General features: G+C 33.1%; 2 protein-coding genes across 3 annotated transcripts; both read left to right on the top strand.

The window, feature by feature from the left end:
- Window positions 1-2,279: 2,279 nt before the first annotated feature.
- Window positions 2,280-4,505, top strand: vox (ventral homeobox). Its single transcript, NM_131698.1, is given in 3 exon segments — window positions 2,280-2,578; window positions 3,061-3,293; window positions 4,093-4,505. Coding segments are annotated over 3 exon segments (729 nt in total). The 5' UTR covers window positions 2,280-2,331; the 3' UTR covers window positions 4,342-4,505.
- A 7,291-nt stretch (window positions 4,506-11,796) lies between these two features.
- vent (ventral expressed homeobox) lies at window positions 11,797-18,610 on the top strand. 2 transcript variants are annotated; one of them, XM_073919937.1, is made up of 3 exons: window positions 11,797-12,025; window positions 14,964-15,155; window positions 15,925-18,610. In XM_073919937.1, exons 1-3 carry the CDS (start codon window positions 11,893-11,895, stop codon window positions 15,966-15,968), a joined length of 369 nt encoding a protein of 122 aa, XP_073776038.1. In that variant the 5' UTR covers window positions 11,797-11,892; the 3' UTR covers window positions 15,969-18,610.
- Window positions 18,611-20,379: the final 1,769 nt, after the last annotated feature.

The raw sequence follows: 20,379 nt of genomic DNA, 5'->3' as shown, positions 1-20,379 counted from the left end.
CAACGTTTTGCGCATATTTGACACGACGTTGAGTTAAAACAACCCAGCGTTTTTATTTTAGAATAAATGTGTTTTTTCATTCAATTTTGTGGTCAATTTTCAAACTTAAAATTAAACTTGTTAACCCAACATGTTGTCCGTCCATATTTGAGCCAATGCTGGATTATAACAACCCAACGTTTTTATCATTTTATTTTTGAGTGTGCAAAACAATCAAAAAGATTTTGTTTAATAAAATGAGTTGTGTATCAACAAACAAAAACAAAAACAAATGTCATCCTTTATGATAAAGTGCCTCACTGTAAAAAGAGAGAACATGATCAATTAGTCCTGACTTTAGGTCAAAGCCTAAAAGCTTATAGCTTTTTAGGGCTTAATTTAATAAGTCACTCGAGCTGTTTAACAAATTAACATCATATAAGTTCAATGAACTCATAAGAATAATTTGATTCAGCCTATAATTTTAAGACAACCAGGATTGTTTACAGTGCAGCTAAAATAAGACAGTAATCACGTGACTAAATCAACTTGGTCAAATAAACTTTCTCTGCAAAATAAAATTAAAATGCTGGGTTGTTTTAACCCAGGGTAAATCTATTTAGAAAACTAAACCAACTCTGTCCATTTATTTAAAATTTGTTTAAATAACCCCCATGAATGTATAAGCTACATAAACACGAGTATTAAAGCGAGTGAACGTAGAAGATAAACTTTAGATTAGCCTACTTCAACATAAGCAAATCATTTGAGAACATTTAATCAGAGACCATTATCAAATAAATAGCTCGATGCCTGCAAATGGTTTGGGCTTAAGTCCGTGGATCAGGCCTATAAGCTCGTCCGGGTGTGAATTAGCATCTGAACTGCAGCTCAATCAAAGTTAATTGTGTTGCTACTGTAATCCCTTTGATCCGCGATGTTTGCCGACTGTAGCAAACGCCGCAGTGATGGACGGTGGCGCCAGAGGCTCAACAGGCCGCCAGCATGTGTTAATACAGCACCATTTGAACTGCTCATATTATCACCTTTGTTTGACTGGAGACAGTATACTGAAACACAGATACAGATCAGAAACTGCAGAGCGATTCAAAGCATTGAGAACTTAATCACGAGGATGCATTGACTGTTTTTATGCATTTGTTTTTTCCCTCTCATGTTACTTCTTTCGCTTCAGTATTTTAATATATTGCTTTATAGTGTGTAATTAATTTAAAAAGTATACGATATCGTATTAAATGAGTATAAAAGACACGATAACGTACAAAATATGTCGGATTTTCATCCAAAACTGTTGTTGCTTCGTGATTTTAAGTATAGTTATCAACAACAAATGTTTTTAAATCTACTTCTGATGACTGTACTATAAACAGATTGAGCCTTAACAAGTATTTAAAACATACTTTTAAATATCTAGTAGTAGATATCTTGATGAAACATGGTTTTGACATGACATTTTTCGTATCAATATTTGAAGTTTCAGCTTGGTATCTTGCTGCAAGGAATACTGCATTTAATTCAATGTTATAATTCAATAATGATCCACAGTAAAAGCAAATTCGATAATGTAATAACGAATTTCACAAAGCAAAAACACACAGATTAAACAATAAATAACTAAAATAATAATAATAATGCATGTATTTTATACAGAGCTTTTCTGTTGATTTAATGTCGCTTTACAATAAATAATTTTAAAAGTATGTGAATTCGAATTACGTATAAAAAGACATGATAAAATATACAAATATGTCATATTTTCATCTAAATTTCATAAATTAATCTTTGTTGTAAAAACTGACTTCCAAAACGGTTTTAAAAGGTTTTGTTTTGCGTTGTAAATATGAGTCAAGATGTGAAATAAAGAAAATACAAGGACTTAATAATAAGGAATATGCTAAAAAATTGGAGCAAAAATTCTAAAAAGTTTTACCAATCATTTAGCCTTGTCCTTTTTCATTTTCATCCCTTAAAACTTTTAACATCTCTTATTAACGCGTGATTTTTTTTACATGAATGCGCCACTCGGCATCCAGTTGTTCCGAGACTCTCTGTTTGAAGAGGATGCAGACAGCTGGATGAGCCAGAGGTTCTCACAGACAAGCTGGCGCCAGGCTTTCACACGATCACAGGATATGTAAAGACTTCAATAACGACCCATTAGGCCTAATGATTGAGAATCGATCAGGCGTTAACTCCTCCATGCATATGTTAATGCGCCGCCGGCCCGGACTATATAATCAGGCCGCTTTTGGAGACCTGGAGAACACTCTCGGATTGTACTCGGATAGATTCACTTCCTCAAATTTGAGAGAGAAAAAATAGAGTGAAATCATGGTGAAGAACTTTTCCGTGGACTGGCTTGCTCAGAGCTTTCATGACCCGCCGGTTCTGGATGTCCAGGAGCCGGAGAAAAAGACAAGGCCGCATGTTCCGTGTGTGGTCCAGCCGAGACCTCCGACATCATACGACAAGGTTTATTTACAACCAAAACCCAAAATTAACAAAGCTGAGCTGAAGACGGAGAGCAGCAAAGAGACTCCAGCTCCGGTTACGCCAAGAAACTGCTCATCTCCAAGCTGTAAGTATATTTTCTTCAACTTCATCCTCTCTGAAAACCTAAAACCAACCAACAAGTAAAATATGGACAAGACTATTGGTTTAGCATGTCATTTAAATTTAATGTAAAATAGTCAACCCAACATTGGATTGACTTTGTCCATTTTTGGAAGAAGGGATGAAAATTCTTAACTTGTTCCAAACCTGTTTGTTTATCCTCTATGTTATTTTTCTCACAAAAAAAATGTATGATTTTCTGAAATATTCTGGTCGGTCCCAATTTACTTCAATAGTAGGCTATTGTTGTTTTACTTTGAAAGTTGGTAAATGTCATCATTCTTTAAAATATTTATTTTTGTGCTCAACTCAAGAATAAATTATGAGGGCATTTTCAATTTAGATGAACCATTCCATCGTTACAACCCAGTATTTTGTTGTGAATCTGTGCAATGCTTTCTTAATAGGAAAACTTAATGTTCATAATTTAACATTTGACATGTTCAGTTTCAGAAAACAGCGGTTATTCGTCGGGTTATGAGAGTGAAGCGGCCGCTTCTGAATGCGCTTCTGTCGAAGATGGACACGACGCTGAGAAAGACGGAGCGACGCGCAGAATCAGAACCAAATTCACCCCGGAACAGATCGACAAACTGGAGAAAATCTTTAACAAACACAAATACCTGGATGCGGGAGAGAGAGTGAAAACTGCGCTGAAGCTCGGCCTGTCGGAAACACAGGTGAGATTCGCCTTTATTTGGCTTGCAGGTTGTTGCTAGAAGGGATACAGCTGCGGCTGGAAGTTAAAGAGAATCGTTAGTGTTATTTATTAATGATCAATTAGTTGTATTTTATTATGATGTCTACCCCAACCCTAAACCTAATCATCACAGTAATATAAATCAGTTATATACCGAGTATTTTTCTTAATACTTATTAAATTACCTATGTATTTATTAACTTTTACCTCAACCCTCACTGTAAAAAACTCCTGGGTAAATTGTTAAGATTAAATTTTAAAGATTGACCGTATGAGTCCATTGAGCTTATATTTTATTAACCTGACTTTAAACGGCTTGTCTAACTTATGAATTTAAGTAAGAACATCATTAACTTATTTTAATAATGTCCTATAAACAAATATTGTCATGACTAATTGATCATATATTGTTTACAGTGCGCAGTAATGTACAAATATTAATTGTTGATGGTAGCTATTTTAAGTATCTGCTGCTGTATAAATCTAAATTATTGTAATGTCACAAATATTCTGTAACTTTGCACTTTACCATGCAAAGTGAACGATTAACACTAGGAATCAAACCAGTATGTTCATAATTACAGTAATAAATAGCCAAATATGATAACTAACTTCAGTTTTTAATATCAGTCAACCGTCGGTTGGGAAAAGCTGAAAGCGGAAGTTGCTGTTACAAAGCGCGCCAACTCTTAATTTAACAACATACGATTTTATAATAATTTTTTTTGACAACTGAATATACTTTAAACGTGTGTTTGTGTTCATTTTTTGTTCTCCAGATCAGAACTTGGTTCCAGAACCGAAGGATGAAGCTGAAGCGGGAAGTGCAGGAAATGCGCGCGGATTTTCTGCTGCCTCAGATGGTACTTCCGCCGGTCATTCCCGTTCAGTATCAATGCTACGACAGACAGCGGCTCCCGTTCCCGCCACACGGGCCGCTGGTGCAGCAGATGATGATGCCTCTTCATCCTCACCATCCTCATCCTCAACATCATCAGCTCATGATGCCCAGACATCATTACTACTGAAGAAGGACTCATTCAGAAGAGACTCTTGCCCTCTAAACACTTATATCACGCTGGTGTGCAATATCTGTACAGTGCTGCTTTGTAAAATGAAATATAGCGAGGTAAATGTTTAATAAAAAAAGAGTTTATTTATGATGAGAAATAAAGTATGTTTTTATGACAAACTTTCATTTGTGATTTGTCTGTGCTTGAACTCTAATAAAAATATTAGTCTATCAATTTCCTTTGAATTCGAGAGATTTTAAGATCTGAAATAAACATATAGGCTTTTTAGATATATTATGCAGGATATCTTGTTTTTTTTTCTTAAACATTTGCACATATTAATCTATTACCTAAATTTATTTAGTAAATAGTTATATTTCATGACGTAATTCGTTAAAATTAACAATCTATAAGATGCTAATGTTTAATAATTTAAGTATTTATGTAAAAATATTATATAATTTAAATAATGATTATGTCAAAGCCGCTTTCAAAAGACAGTTTGGTGGTGAGAATTCACTTGTTTTAAACCTGTTTGATTTTATTTCTTCTGTAAAACACAACAGTAAAGTAGATATTTAGACAATTGTTGAATATCTGGAACTATTGCCTTTGTTTTTCTGACTGTGGAAGTCGATGGTTTCAGCTTTTTCCAAAATATATTTTGTGGTCAACAGAAGAAAGAAACTCATAAAGGTTAAGAAGCAAGAAAATAGTACATTTTCATTTTCGGGTGAACTGGGTGAAAATAAATAATTTAGGATTTAAAAAGTCTGAAATTTTTCTGTTTTATATTAAATACAAAATCTAACAACATTTAAAATACTTTTTTTTTGGTTTATAAACCTGCAGTGCAATCTTGAAAACAAAAAAAGCAACAATAACATCATATAATCCATTATAGAAAATAGGCCTATATATATATATATATATATATATATATATATATATATATATATAAATATATATATATATATATATATATATATATATATATATATATATATATATATATATATATATATATATATATATATATATATACACTCTAATATCTCTAATATAATTAAGGATTTAAAAAGTCATTTAAAAAGAATCACAATCATACAACATACCTGCAGCAGTTTTTTTTTGTTTTAATTTTGCATGTAGTTTGGTTTAATGAAGTTTAATTTCATCTTAGTGTGATTAATGTCTTTGCTTAATGTTTTACTAAAATAAATAAGTGTTTTGGTGAAGTCTTAGATGTAATTTCAAATGAATTAAAACAAATTATAATGTAAGTGTTCCCTTAACCCTGTTTCGGTCTTCAACCCCGTCACTATATTCTCAACCCTGGAAATTCATATATTTAAAAAAAATAATAATAATAAGCAAAACAATTAGATATAGGAAAAAACTCTTGCTGAGTACCAAACACCATGTTAACACTGTAAACATTTTCTGGGGTTGAGAATAATGGGTGTGCAAATAAGAATAACTCTAAAAATGAAATAAAGGCTTTAATGGCTGAGGTGGGAAAATATAATTTTTTTGAAAGTTTGAATTGTGCCTAATTATTAAGGCTATTTATGAATATAAGCAACACACTTTTAAAAATGAGTTTGCTCAAGCTGAAATATGACAGAATGCCAGGAATGACCCAAATATAAAATCCTTGTTTTGGTTTTTAAACCTGCAGTGCAATATTGAAAACTACAAAAAGCAACAATCACATCATATAAGCAATTAGTAAATATATATATATACTTTTATATCTTTGGATTTGGGTTGTCATAATCAAACTTTGGGTTGGATCTCCATTTAAATCTATTTTATGTTATAGCACAGGGGTAAACTCACCTGCTTATAAGGTGATCTTGAAGACACTGCTTAGCATGTTCAGCTGTGTTTGATTAGTGTTGGAGCTGTGCAGGACACTGGCCCTCTAGGACCGAGTTTGCCCAACCTTGCTATAGCACTTTTTGGGGGGTTAAAAGGGATTACTAAATATTAATTATTAATAATATAATAAAATATGAATTGTGTCAAATCTTAGTTGTCCTAAAACTACTTTATGACACGCTTCAAATGTTGAATAAATGTACATGTATCTTCTGAGTTTCTCTGGTTTTTCCTTTGCATTTTATTCCAGTTTTTTTCTTAAACTTTTGCAGATATAAAACTATTACCTTAATTTATGTAGTAAGTTATTATTTCATAATGTAGTTCGTTAAAAATAACAACGTATAAGATGGGAATGTTTATTAATTTAGGTATTCATGTAATAATAATTTAAATAATGATTGTGTCAAAGCCGCTTTAAAAAGACATTTTTGTGATGAGAATTTACTTGTTTTAAACCTGTTTAATTTAATTTCTTCTGTAAAACACAGAAGTAAAGTAGATATTTAGACAACTGTTGAATATCTGGAACTATTGCATTTGTTTTTCTGACTGTGGAAGTCGATGGTTTCAGCTTTTTCCAAAATATATTTTGTGGTCAACAGAAGAAAGAAACTCATGAGGGTTTAAAAGCAAGAAAATAGTGAGTACATTTTCATTTTCGGGTGAACTGGGTGAAAATAAATAATTAAGGATTTAAAAAGTCTGAAAATTTTCTGTTTTTTTTATATTAAATACAAAATGTAAAAAAAATCTACAACATACCTGCAGGCAGCAGCTTACTTTTTGGAATTTTGACTGTAGTTTGGTTTAAAGGAGTTTAATTTCACCTCAGTGTGATGAATGTCTTTGCTTAATGTTTTACTAAAATAAATAATTTCAAATTAAAACTAATTAAAATTTAAATTAAAGTGTCTTCAAGCCCGTCACTGTATTCTTAACCCTGTGAAATTATTATTATTTTTTTCATAAAAGATTTTGACCTGATTTGAAGTGGGTCAAACCTTTTATAATAGTTGTCCTAAAACTACTGGAAAAAAACTACTTCAAATTGGCATTTTATTCCAGTTTAGAGTGAAAGTTTGTTGTAAGGCTGGTGGTAGAGAAAAACACGATTTCTTCTTTTATTAATATCAATTTATTATTATTATTATTTGTCATACAGTCACCTTATGTAATGTAAAAGGTTTTGTTTTGTTACCTTCTCTTCAAACTCATGATGCCCAGACAGCATTACCACTGAAGGACTCATTCGGAAGAGACTCTTGCCTTCAGAACACTTATATCACGCTCGGTGGGCAATATTTGTACAGTTCTGCTTTGTAAAATTAAATATAGCGAAATAAATGTTTAATTAAAAACACTTACTCTCTCTTCAGAAGAAAATGAGTAGATTATACAGTGCTCAGCATAACTGAGTACAGCCCTATTTTGAAAATGAATATGATTCTCCATTTCTCAGTGAATATAGGCGATGTGTTTTGGTGCATTTAAACAAAACAGATTTATTAAACAGATATATTTATTAAAATAATAATTTAGTCACCAAACATATTTAGAAATTGAAGGATAATACAATTAAATTCAAGCAAAATACTGCAAAAATTCACTTAAATTTTGCCATTATTTTGCTTTTCTTGACTTTTCTTCTTTTTTAATTCTGTATTTAATATTTTTCTTTAACATATATATTTGGCTGCACTAGTTTTTAGAGCATTATATAAGTTATTCTATTAGATAAGCTCTAGATTTGGCTTTAGGACTGACTAATCTAATGTATATGCACAAATATAATATTGTAGAGCTTCCTATTAAACATATGAATTGAGCTTAAACACTGAGCACTGTATGTATATATATATAATCCATTTTTGATTCAACGTTGGGTTGCAACAGCCCAGCATTCTTATATATTGCACCATGTAATTTTATGTCGTATCGCAGCAATAAACTCTGAAACTGAATTTAAATTCTTACCAAACAAACAGGCTTTACACCCTGAAGCCATACTGGAGCCTTTGTTCTGCAAACCCCAGAAAACACCCAGAAACCAAGATGCAACATCAAGGCTTTTATTACAGGCCTCTTCAAATATTGTGCAACAAAGGGTTTCTAAAGAGTCCATATTAGCACCCTAGAGGCATAGATTAGTACCTAAGATGTACATCAGTGTAGTGTAGATGCTAAAGTCTACATTTTTAAGTGATAGTTCACCCCCCAATTTTGTTTGTTTTATTTTTTGATTCTCATTAGTTATCAGCAATGATAATAATATTCTTTAACAGCAATATGTATTGCACGGCTGATAAAATTATGAAGCAAGCAAAAAATAATAATGTAAATGGTATATTTACACACAGGCAGTCAGAATTATTTGCCCCCCTTTGAATTTATTTTTCTTTCTTTAATATTTCACAAATGATGTTTAACGGAGCAAGGAAATGTTCACAGTATGTCTGATAATATTTTATCTTCTGGAGAAAGTCTTATTTGTTTCATTTCGGCTAGAATAAAAGGAGTTTTTAATATTTTAAACATCATTATAAGGTCGAATTATTAGCCCCTTTAATGTATATTTACTCCATAGTCTACAGAACAAACCACTGTTATACAATGACTTGCCTAATTACCCTAACCTGCCTAGTTAACCTAATTAACCCAGTTAAGCCTTTAAATATCACTTTAAGCTGAATTATTAGCACCCTGTTTATTTTATTCCCCCAATTTCTGTTCAACTGTGAGATTTCTTCAACACATTTCTAATCATAATAGCTTTAATAACTGATTTATTTTATCTTTGTCATGATGACAGAAAATAATATTAAACTTTTTATTCTTCAAGACACTTCTATACAGCTTGAAATGACATTTAAATGCTTCATTATTGTATCATTTGATGCAGAGTAAACAGGTGAACTATCCCTTTAAAAAGTGCCACCCTCGCCGTATTGTATTTCTGCGGGTGTGAAGCTTCACGAGAGCTGCATGTTTTTATAAATGTTTTCTTTTTCTAGATACTCTTCATTAATCTCTGTATTTAGGGTGGCCATTTGTGCACAGATGAGGAGTTTGTCATTGAGGCCGACAGGATAACAGGAGTGAGAATTATTTAAATCAAGCGCAGGCGCCGATGGAGCCCTAAACAAACCGGCCGTCATTGATCCTCGCTTTCATATGTGTGTGTGTGTGTGTGTGTGTGTGTGTGTGTGTGTGTGTGTGTGTGTGTGGGTCAACTCACTGTGTTTGTCTGAGCCGCACTTCAAACGAGACCTAACGAGCAGATCATGCTCTACAATTAGTCCTAATTAAGTCGCCCATTGATGAGTTTACACTCTCCACATAATCCCAACAGACTGGCTCCAGCGCGTCTCAGTGTGTGTGTGTGTGTGTGTGTGTGTGTGTGTTGGTCACACAGTGGAAATGTGCTATATAATTGATCATTTAGAACTGGTAACTGAAAACCAGTCGAGTTTAATAGCTCATCTCATACTGGCCTTATATGCACTTTAAATGCTTTGGGTCAAATATGCACAAACACGACGCTTGATTAATTTTTTACATTACTTTTAAATGATTTTTGTTTAACCCAACTGTTTATCAATATAGGCTAGGGGTTAGTCCCTGTTTGACCCAGCATTTAAAAAAATCAAGGTTTATTCTTTTGCATATCATCATTAAAACGTGTTTCACAACATTTTCAAAATGCTGGGTTGTTGTATGGGTCAAACAGGGACCAACCCACAGCTTATATTGACTAACAGTTGGCTTAAATAAAAAATATTTTAAATATATGTACAAATTACCCCACTGTTAACCCAAAGCTGTGTCAAACACTGTCAAAATGGAGGGTTCCAAACAATTCATTATGTTGTCCCAACACAAATTAAGTTAACTTAACACTTTTAACAAATCCATGTGGTTTGAACATAGAAGAAATTGAAGAAAAATTAAGTTGTCCCAATGAAATCTCAAGAATTTTGTTGTTTCAGCTCATTTAAAATAAGTAATTGTTTATTAAATATATTTAAATAATATTTAATTTTTACAAATGTTTTCTTTTTTTTATTTACTATTATTAATTTTGTTTTGTTACTTTATTTTAAGATCAATATTTTATTACATTTTAGGACTGATATTTTAATATGTAGGATATTTTCATAACAATATTTTATTTGTTTATTTTTTTTTTTTTACTTTAGTAATAATACTTTATTTTAGCAATAATATGTTATTGTAGGATTTTTTTTTTTTTACAAATATTCTGTTTTATTTTATTTTTTATTTCATCTTGTTTTGTTTAATTAGTTTAATTTATGTTTAGTATTTTATGACATTTTTTGACTGATATTTTATTATGTTAAAACAATAATATGTTATTGTAGGATTTTTGTAATTTATTTAGTTTGGTTATATATATATATATATATATATATATATATATATATATATATATATATATATATATATATATATATATATATATATATATATATATATATATATATATATTCAACACATTTCTAATCATAATAGTTTTAATAACTCATCTCTAATGACTGATTTTATTTTCTCTTTGTCTTGATGACAGTAAATAATATTAGACTAGATATTCTTGAAGACACTTCTATACAGCTTAAAGTGACATTTCTAGGCCTAACTAGGTTAATTAGGTTAACTAGGCAGGTTAGGGTAATTAGGCAAGTTATTGTATAATGATGGTTTGTTCTGGAGACTATCGGAAAAATAAATAGCTTAAAGTGGCTTAAAATTTTGTCCATAAAATGGTGATTAAAAGTTTTTAAACTGCTTTTATTCTAGCCGAAATAAAAAAATAAGACTTTCTCCAGAAGACAAAATATTATCAGACATACTGTGAACATTTCCTTGCTCTGTTAAGCATAATTTGGAAAATATTTACAAAAGAAAAAAAAATCAAACGGGCGCTAATAATTCTGACTTCATCTGTATATATGTATGGTAGTTTTTATATTTATTTAATTATTTTTATGCAATAAGGTATTTCACAATACAGGTAGCTGTGTATTTCAGCATCCCCGAGCCTGACCGAGACTCGCGGGAGTTTGTGAGGCGCCAAAACCCCCCATTTAAATGTTTCCCCAAAAGACATCAAACGCTTTCCTCTTTCCTCCCGCTCAACAGCAGCAGCAGACCAGAGACAAAAGAGCAGAAAGCAGCCAGCTCTGCACAGACATGTACCTGCAGATGCTCCTCAACCATATTCCCCGCTTCAGCGCAATAAACAAACAGCGCATTTGCATATTAGATTGGACGATCGCTCGACAATGGGGATCAAGACTTAATCCCACTGTAAGTGAAACAGTGATCCTCCCTGCTCCTTTCATCTTCACATTATCGGCCGATGGATTAGGTCTTGTCTTGAGTGGATGATGTCCATTGATTGTATCAATTGATGATGATTATTCATCTGTTCTTCTCAGATAGTCGAGGTGCTCAGACTCGCTGGCGCCTGGATATCGCAGCTCCGCGGAACGTGTGAAAAAGCCCATCCAGCGTCTATTAACTTCAATTACAGCCGTTATAAACGCGCACAGAGTCTCCATACTCATGCAAACGAGCTCGGCGGCGCCTCCATAAAGTCTACAGACCTCTTGAGGACTTCTAAACACGCTTTTTCTTCTTCTTTAGCCCAGAACAAGCATCATGATACCCAGCAAGTTCTCAGTGGAGTGGCTCTCCCAGAGTTTCCATGATCAGGAGAAATGCAGCACAGCAGCTCCTGGAGCTCCACTAACAGCGGCTGCAGGAGCAGGGAAGGCCCCGGCGTCACCCGCCAGTAAGTAGACATCAATACACCGGGTTATCTTAGTATGCTATTTAATACTAGGCTAGTAAACGCGACATTATTTTTTACCCATGTACCATGTTGAACCAAAAAAAAAAAAAAAAATATATATATATATATATATATATATATAAATATATATATATATATATATATATATATATATATATATATATATATATATATATATATATATATATATATATATATATAAATGAACGAATGAATGAATGAATGAATGAATGAATGAATGAATGAATGAATGAATGCATGCTGTGTTGTTTTTAACCAGCTCAAAAATGGACCAACCCAATTTTGGGTTAAAACGTCTCAGGTTTTTTTAGGGTGTACTTGTAAAGTAGAATTAATCTGTTGTGGTGATTCTGTAGTTGCTATGGAAATGCGAGAACTTTTGCAGTTAGTATGTGGCGCAGTGGGTAGCACTGTTGCCTCACAGCAAGAAGGTCGCTGGTTCGAGCCTCGGCTGGGTTGTCATTTCTGTGTGGAGTTTGCATGTTACATGTTGGTGTGGGTTTCCTCCAGGTGCTCCCAGGTTTCCGCTACAAATCCAAAGACATGTGGTTCAGGTGAATTGGGTTAGCTAAATTGTCCCTAGTGAAAGAGTGTGTATGGTTGTTTCCCAGTGATCGGTTGCAGCTGTAAAACATATACTGGATAGGTTGGCAGTTCATTTAGCTGTGGCATCCCTAGATTAATAAAGGGACTAAGCCAAAAAGAAAATGAATGAATGTTGGTGTTTTATAGTTACCATGGTAACACAAGAACTATTGTAATTAATCTGTTGAGGTGATTCTATCGTTGCTAGGGTAACATCAACTACAGTCATTATTTTTTGGGGTGATTCTATAGTTACTATGGTAACATGACAACTAAAGTAATTAATCTGTTCAGGTGATTCCATAGTTTCTATTGTAACACAATACCTATATTAATTAATCTGTTTAGGTGATTTTATAGTTGCTATGGTAACACAATAAGTATAGTAATTAATCTGTTCAGATGATTCTATAGTTGCTATGGTAACACAACAACTATAGTAATTAATCTGTTGAGGGGATTCTATAGTTGCTATGGTAACAGAAACTGTAGTTATTAATCTGTTGAGGTGATTCTATGATTAGGTTCTATAGTATAGTAATCTGAACAAGTGACCCGACATAGTAGTTTTCTACAAATATATAATATTTTATACTACAATACTTCACATTTTGCTGTTGTAAAATAAGGTTAAGTTACTATTAATGACTATAATATTTGTTTAAAATATGTTGTTTTGAGAAATGTGTTGAAATTGTTAAAATGTATCCATATTTATTAATGTCTTCTTTAAAAATGACCATGTGAACTGCATTGAAAGTAATTTTAATTAAATTAATTTGAAAGTCCGTTTATTTAACAACAGCTCAAAACTGTAGTGTTTATTATCAATTATTATAGTAATGTTTCCATATAGGATTGTATAATATACCATCAATTCAGTCAAAACAGTTAACACATGTGTTTAAAAATAATATAGTTATTGTGTTAGCATAGTAACTATACAATCAACACAACGCATTAATTATTATAGTTGTTGTGTTACCATAGCAACCATAGAATCACCACGACAGATGAATTACTATAGTTGTCATATTACCATAGCAACTGTAGAATCAACACAACCGATTAATTACTATAGTTGTTGTGTTACCATAGCAACTGTTGAATCACAGCAACAGATTAATTACTATAGTTGTCGTATTACAATAGCAACTGTAGAATTAACACAACAGATCAATTTCTACAGTTGTCATGTTACCATAGCAACCATAAAATCACCACATTATTTTAATTACTATAGTTGTTGTGTTACCATAGCAACTGTAGTATCACCACAACAGATTAATTTGTATAGTGTTCGTGTTACCATATTAACCATAGAATCATCACAACACATTAGTTCCTATAGTTGTCGTGTTACTATAGCAACCATAGAATCACCACGACAGATGAATTACTGTAGATGTCGTATTACCATAGAAACCATAGAATCACACCAACATATTAATTACTGTAGTTGTCGTGTTACCATAGCAACTGTATAATCAACACAATAGACTAATTACTACAGTTTTCTTGTTACCATAGCGCCACACCATATTAATTACTATAGTTGTTGAGTTACCATGGCAATTATAGAATCATACTAACAGATCAACTACTATAGTTGTCGTGTTACCATAGCAACTGTAGAATCAACACAACTGATTAATTACTATAGTTGTTGTGTTACCATAGCAACTGTAGAATCACAGCAACAGATTAATTACTATAGTTGTCGTATTACAATAGCAACTGTAGAATTAACACAACAGATCAATTTCTACAGTTGTCATGTTACCATAGCAACCATAAAATCACCACATTATTTTAATTACTATAGTTGTTGTGTTACCATAGCAACTGTAGTATCACCACAACAGATTAATTAGTATAGTGTTCGTGTTACCATATTAACCATAGAATCATCACAACACATTAGTTCCTATAGTTGTCGTGTTACTATAGCAACCATAGAATCACCACGACAGATGAATTACTGTAGATGTCGTATTACCATAGAAACCATAGAATCACACCAACATATTAATTACTGTAGTTGTCGTGTTACCATAGCAACTGTATAATCAACACAACAGACTAATTACTACAGTTGTCTTGTTACCATAGCACCACACCATATTAATTACTATAGTTGTTGAGTTACCATGGCAATTATAGAATCATACTAACAGATCAACTACTATAGTTGTCGTGTTACCATAGCAACTGTAGAATCACCACTGCAGATTAGTTGATGCACTTTACTATAGTATAATCCACTGTTTCCTCTAAATAATGATCGAGTGTTTCCTGCTGCTTTCCTCAGACAGCTGTGGATACACCGATGTGGAGAGTGATGACAGTGAAGTAGAAGCGGGGCAGAATCGACGCGTCAGGACCAAATTCACCTGCGATCAGATCTCTGGCCTGGAGAAGAGCTTCAGCAAACACCGCTACCTCGGAGCAACTCAGAGGAGGAAGATAGCGGAGAAACTGCACCTGTCAGAAACTCAGGTGTGTGAGTGTGATTTGAATTTTGAAAAATTTTTCATTTCATAATTATACTAAATACAAATACTATATAGCACTAACCTATTAGACTGACATTATAAAGAAAACACTACATTTGCATCAAATACACAGCACAAAACCCCTCGACAACCCCAAAACATTTCAAAAGTGAAAATATCTTCCATGGGTTTATAAAAGATTAAACCAATCATCAATCTTGATGTTATTAATGTTAAAACAATCAACACTTTGACCTGATAGTTTTTTAAACCATCTTATTTTCTTACTGATGTGAAGCACTAGTGTCTGGATGCAGCCTTGATGATGCAAGTTGAGAATACAGGGTGGGCCTTTTATATGGATGCACCTTAATAAAATGGGAATGGTTGGTGATATTAATGTCCTGTTTGTGGCAGATTAGTGTATGTGAGGCGGCAAACTTTTCAAGATCGGTGGTGAGCATGGTGGCCATTTTGAAGTCGGCCATCTTGGATTCAACTTTTGTTTTTTCAGTAGGAAGAGGGTCATGTGACACATCAAACTTATTGGGAATTTCACAGGAAAGATAATGGTGTGCTTTATTTTAACGTAGCTTTATTCTTTCATGAGTTATGTACAAGTTTCTGACCACTTATAAAATGTGTTATAACTTTAAATAAAATCTAGCTATATATGGATTTATTTATATTTACACCCGTTTACATAAGTGAAGGCTCGACAATCAGCAGTTTTCCGTGTACATACTGTAAATGTGTCTTTATTGTTAATTGTTATAGGTGAAGACGTGGTTTCAGAACCGGCGGATGAAGCTGAAGCGTGAGGTGCAGGACATGCGTGCCGCAGACTTCCTCTATCCCGCTGTTTTTCCACCGATGACGTCACTTCAGCACCAAAGCGTGGGGTACTACCACCAGCAGCAGCCGCAGCACATCACACACCCGATGCTGTTCACACGCTGCTACTTCTAAACGTCTCCTGTGTGGAATTATATTTGTGCGATAATTCTATGCACAAAAGGTCATGTTTTGAGTACACAAAGTCATCATGATCTTATGTGTGCAAAATTGTTAACAAACATGCAATGTCACTTTACATGCTCAAAACATGACTTTTTGCATGCAGACTTGTTAACATGCACACAACCTGCAATTTTTCAAGCTCAAAACATGATCTTTTGCATGCAAAATTGTTAACACACATGCAACAAGCCATTTTGGATGGTCAAAACAGGATCTTATGTGTGCAAGTTGTTCACACACACACAACCGGCGATTTTGCATGCTCAAAACATGATCTTTTGAACAAAGAATTGTTAACGCGCATGCAACAAGTCATTTTACATGCTCAAAACATGATCTTTTGTGTGCAAAATTGTTAATTGACTTGCAACAAGGCATTTTACATGCTCAAGACAGGATTTTTTTGCATGCAAAATTGTTACACTCATGCAACAAGTCATTTTGGATGCTTAAAGCATGATCTTTTGCATGTAAAATTGTTAGCGCACATGCAACCAGCAATTTTGCACGCTCTAAACATGATCTCTTGCATGCAGAATTGTTAACAAACATACAACTAGCAATTTTTTTATGCTCAAAAAATGATCTTTTGTGTGCAAAATTGTTAATTGACTTGCAACAAGGCATTTTGCATGCTCAAGACAGGATTTTTTTTTTTTGCGTGCAAAATTGGTAACACACATGAAATAAGCCATTTTGGATGCTTAAAGCTTGGTCTTTTGCATGCAGAATTTTTAACAAACACACAACCGGCAATTTTTCTTGCTCAAAACATGATCTTTTGCGTGAAAATTATTAACTGACATGCAACAAGGCATTTTGCATGCTCAAAACATGATCTTTTGAAGGCAAAATTGTTAACACACATGCAACAAGCCATTTTCAATGCTTAAAACAGGATATGTGTGCAAATTGTTAAGACACACACACACACACACACACACACACACAACAAGCGATTTTTTAATGCTCAAAACATGATCTTTTGTGCAAAATTGTGCAACCAGCAATTTTGCACGCTCAAAACATGATCTCTTGCATGCAGAGTTCTTAACAAACATACAACCAGCCATTTTTCATGCTCAAAACATGATCTTTTGCATGCAAAATTGTTAACACACATGCAACAAGCCATTTTGGATGCTTAAAGCATGATCTTTTGCATGTAAAATTGTTAGCGCACATGCAACCAGCAATTTTGCACGCTCTAAACATGATCTCTTGCATGCAGAATTGTTAACAAACATACAACTAGCAATTTTTCATGCTCAAAAAATGATCTTTTGTGTGCAAAATTGTTAATTGACTTGCAACAAGGCATTTTGCATGCTCAAGACAGGATTTTTTTTGCGTGCAAAATTGGTAACACACATGAAGTAAGCCATTTTGGATGCTTAAAGCTTGGTCTTTTGCATGCAGAATTTTTAACAAACCCACAATCGGCAATTTTTCTTGCTCAAAATATGATCTTTTGCGTGAAAATTATTAACTGACATGCAACAAGGCATTTTGCATGCTCGAAACATGATCTTTTGCATGCAAAATTGTTAACACACATGCAACAAGCCATTTTCAATGCTTAAAACAGGATATGTGTGCAAATTGTTGACACACACACACACAACAAGCGATTTTTTTAATGCTCAAAACATGATCTTTTGTGCAAAATTGTGCAACCAGAAATTTTGCACGCTCAAAACATGATCTCTTGCATGCAGAGTTCTTAACAAACATACAACCAGCCATTTTTCATGCTCAAAACATGATCTTTTGCATGCAAAATTGTTGATTGACATGCACCAAGGCATTTTAGATGCTCAAGACATGATCTTTTGCATGCCAAATTGTTAACACACATGCAGCAAGCCATTTTAGATGCTTAAAACAGGATCTTTTGCATGCAAAATTAATGCACATGCAACAAGCAGTTTTGTATGCTCAAAGATGACCTTTTGCATGCAAAATTATTAAGGCACATAGAACAAGTTATTTTGCATGCTTAAAACTAAATATTTTGCACACAAAATCATCAATGCACACACAACAAGCTATTTTGCATGCTCAAAACAGGATCTTTTGCATGCAGAAAATTTAATGCGTGCTCGACCAGCCATTTTATACACTCAAACACATGATCCTTTACATGCAATGTTGTTAACACACATGCAACAAGTGATTTGATGTGACCAAAACATGATCTTTTGCTCACAGAATTGTGGCACAAATATAACTCCATTCCTTTTGACTTTTGATCTGATTTATTCATAATCTAGAATCTAGATGTAATATAAAAATGCCCCTAGAACGGGGTTGCAATGACTCAAATAAATTTGCAAGCACTGTATATAGGCTTATAAACAAATTGTATATGTATGTACAGAAATGTGAAATTTTGTCTTCATGCAAAATCTGGTGGAAATAAAAACGCTGTGATTTTATCAAAGCTGCTACCGTCATTTATCAAAGTCATTACAGTAATTAGAGCACAAGTCAGTCCAAGATACTCGAAAATTTTGGAAAAAAATATTCAAAAGTCTTCAATGACATGGCAGTAAAGGCTTTTTTAATAATTTTCCACATTTTTCGAGTGCCTTGGACAGACTTTTGCTGCTTATTCTGATGAATCCCTTATCTAAAGAGCACTGACACATTATTTAAGCTGCCCCTGAGCACGTCTTGTTTGATTTTGGATTTTCATTACAGTAACTGTTACAGTTTTATTGATTATAGTTATAGATTTAATCTATTTATATTTCATAGTTAGTAATTTAATCATAACGTTTTAATTAGATTTGAATTGGTGTGTCATTATTATTTTATCATAATCATATACCATCAGTATATTAGTATGGCAGGTAAACTACATCAGATTTATTTATATATTCTTGGCTCAAACTTTATTTCTCAAAGCTCTTTCAAAATATGAATTATTAACCACATACATTGGTTGATTGATTGGTAGATTGATTGATTGATTGATTGATTGATTGGTTGATTGGTTGATTGATTGATTGATTGATTGATTGATTGATTGATTGATTGATTGATTGATTGATTGATTGATTGATTGATTGATTGATTGATTGATTGATTGATTGATTGATTGGACAAAGGGAGGGATTCTTGAGAATCGGTTCTTATGTAAAAGATCTTCCCAACAATAATAATTGTGTTACTAAATCATGCTTCATCTCTTAACAATAAACCAAACAGTACATTTTCTTTTATTCAAACATGTAAATCTTCAAACTTAGAGAAAGATCAATGATGCAAATCATCCCAAAAGGCACAATCAAATTTACCATCAAATAAAAGATGATCCAGTTTGATCATCACAAAAGGAACAAAACCAAATCGACATCTCAAAATGTCTTGAGAAGGATTTACTCCATTTACAGTTTTAAAATGGACTTGGGGAAACTCAACTTAAGAAATATTTAGTTCTTTATTTTCATCTTTATCTGAAGCCTTTATCTTTTTCCTTAGAGAAATGGTGGAATATAGATTTTCATTTGAAGGAAAGGGAAACAGCACCTGTTTATTTCGAGTTGATGCGGATGGTTGTTAAAAGAGATACAGCTGCAGTCGGAAGTTAACGAGAATTATTCGCATTATTTATTAAATTATGCATTAATTGCTTATTAATAACGTCTCCCAAACTAAACCCACACAACCCACACAGTAAAGCTGCGGTCACTCTGGACTTGTCTCCCCATAGACTTCCATTCATACGCACGCAAATGCATCAGACTGGAAACGCGCCGTCATGCGTCAAGTTTCGTAAATTGCTGCGGTGTAAAGTTCAAGCTTGGTGAACTCTGACCTGCGAAATGGCATCACTAGACTGCGTGAGACCAACCGAGGATCAAAACATGACCTCTCTGGACAGAAATTTAAAATTAATGTCTAATCATCTTGTTTAATCCCGCCCCTTTACACAGAGCCGTACGACAGAATTTCGCAAACTCAAACTATAGGGTGTGACCGCGGCTTAATATGAACTAAACCAGAGTAATTAATTATACCAAAATTAAGTTTGTGTGTATGGTCAGAATTATTAGCCCCCCTTTTTATTTTTTTCCCCCAATTTTAGTTTTATTGGAGAGATTTTATCTAATCATATTAGTTTTATTAACTCATTTTTAATGACTGATTTATTTTATCTTTGCCATGATGACAGTAAATAATATTAGACTAGATATTCTTCAAGAC

Source organism: Danio rerio, chromosome 13 (genome assembly GCF_049306965.1).
Source record: "Danio rerio strain Tuebingen ecotype United States chromosome 13, GRCz12tu, whole genome shotgun sequence".
Lineage (NCBI taxonomy): Eukaryota > Metazoa > Chordata > Actinopteri > Cypriniformes > Danionidae > Danio > Danio rerio.
This window is presented reverse-complemented; position numbering and strand designations above follow the sequence as displayed.

Excerpts from the sequence above, each read along its gene's own strand:
- vent (XM_073919937.1), top strand. The coding sequence starts at position 11,893 with ATGATACCCAGCAAGTTCTCAGTGGAGTGGCTCTCCCAGAGTTTCCAT. Across the intron at positions 12,026-14,963 it reads GGCCCCGGCGTCACCCGCCA|ACAGCTGTGGATACACCGAT; the intron begins GTAAGTAGACAT and ends TGCTTTCCTCAG. Across the intron at positions 15,156-15,924 it reads CCTGTCAGAAACTCAGGTGT|GTGAAGACGTGGTTTCAGAA; the intron begins GTGAGTGTGATT and ends TAATTGTTATAG.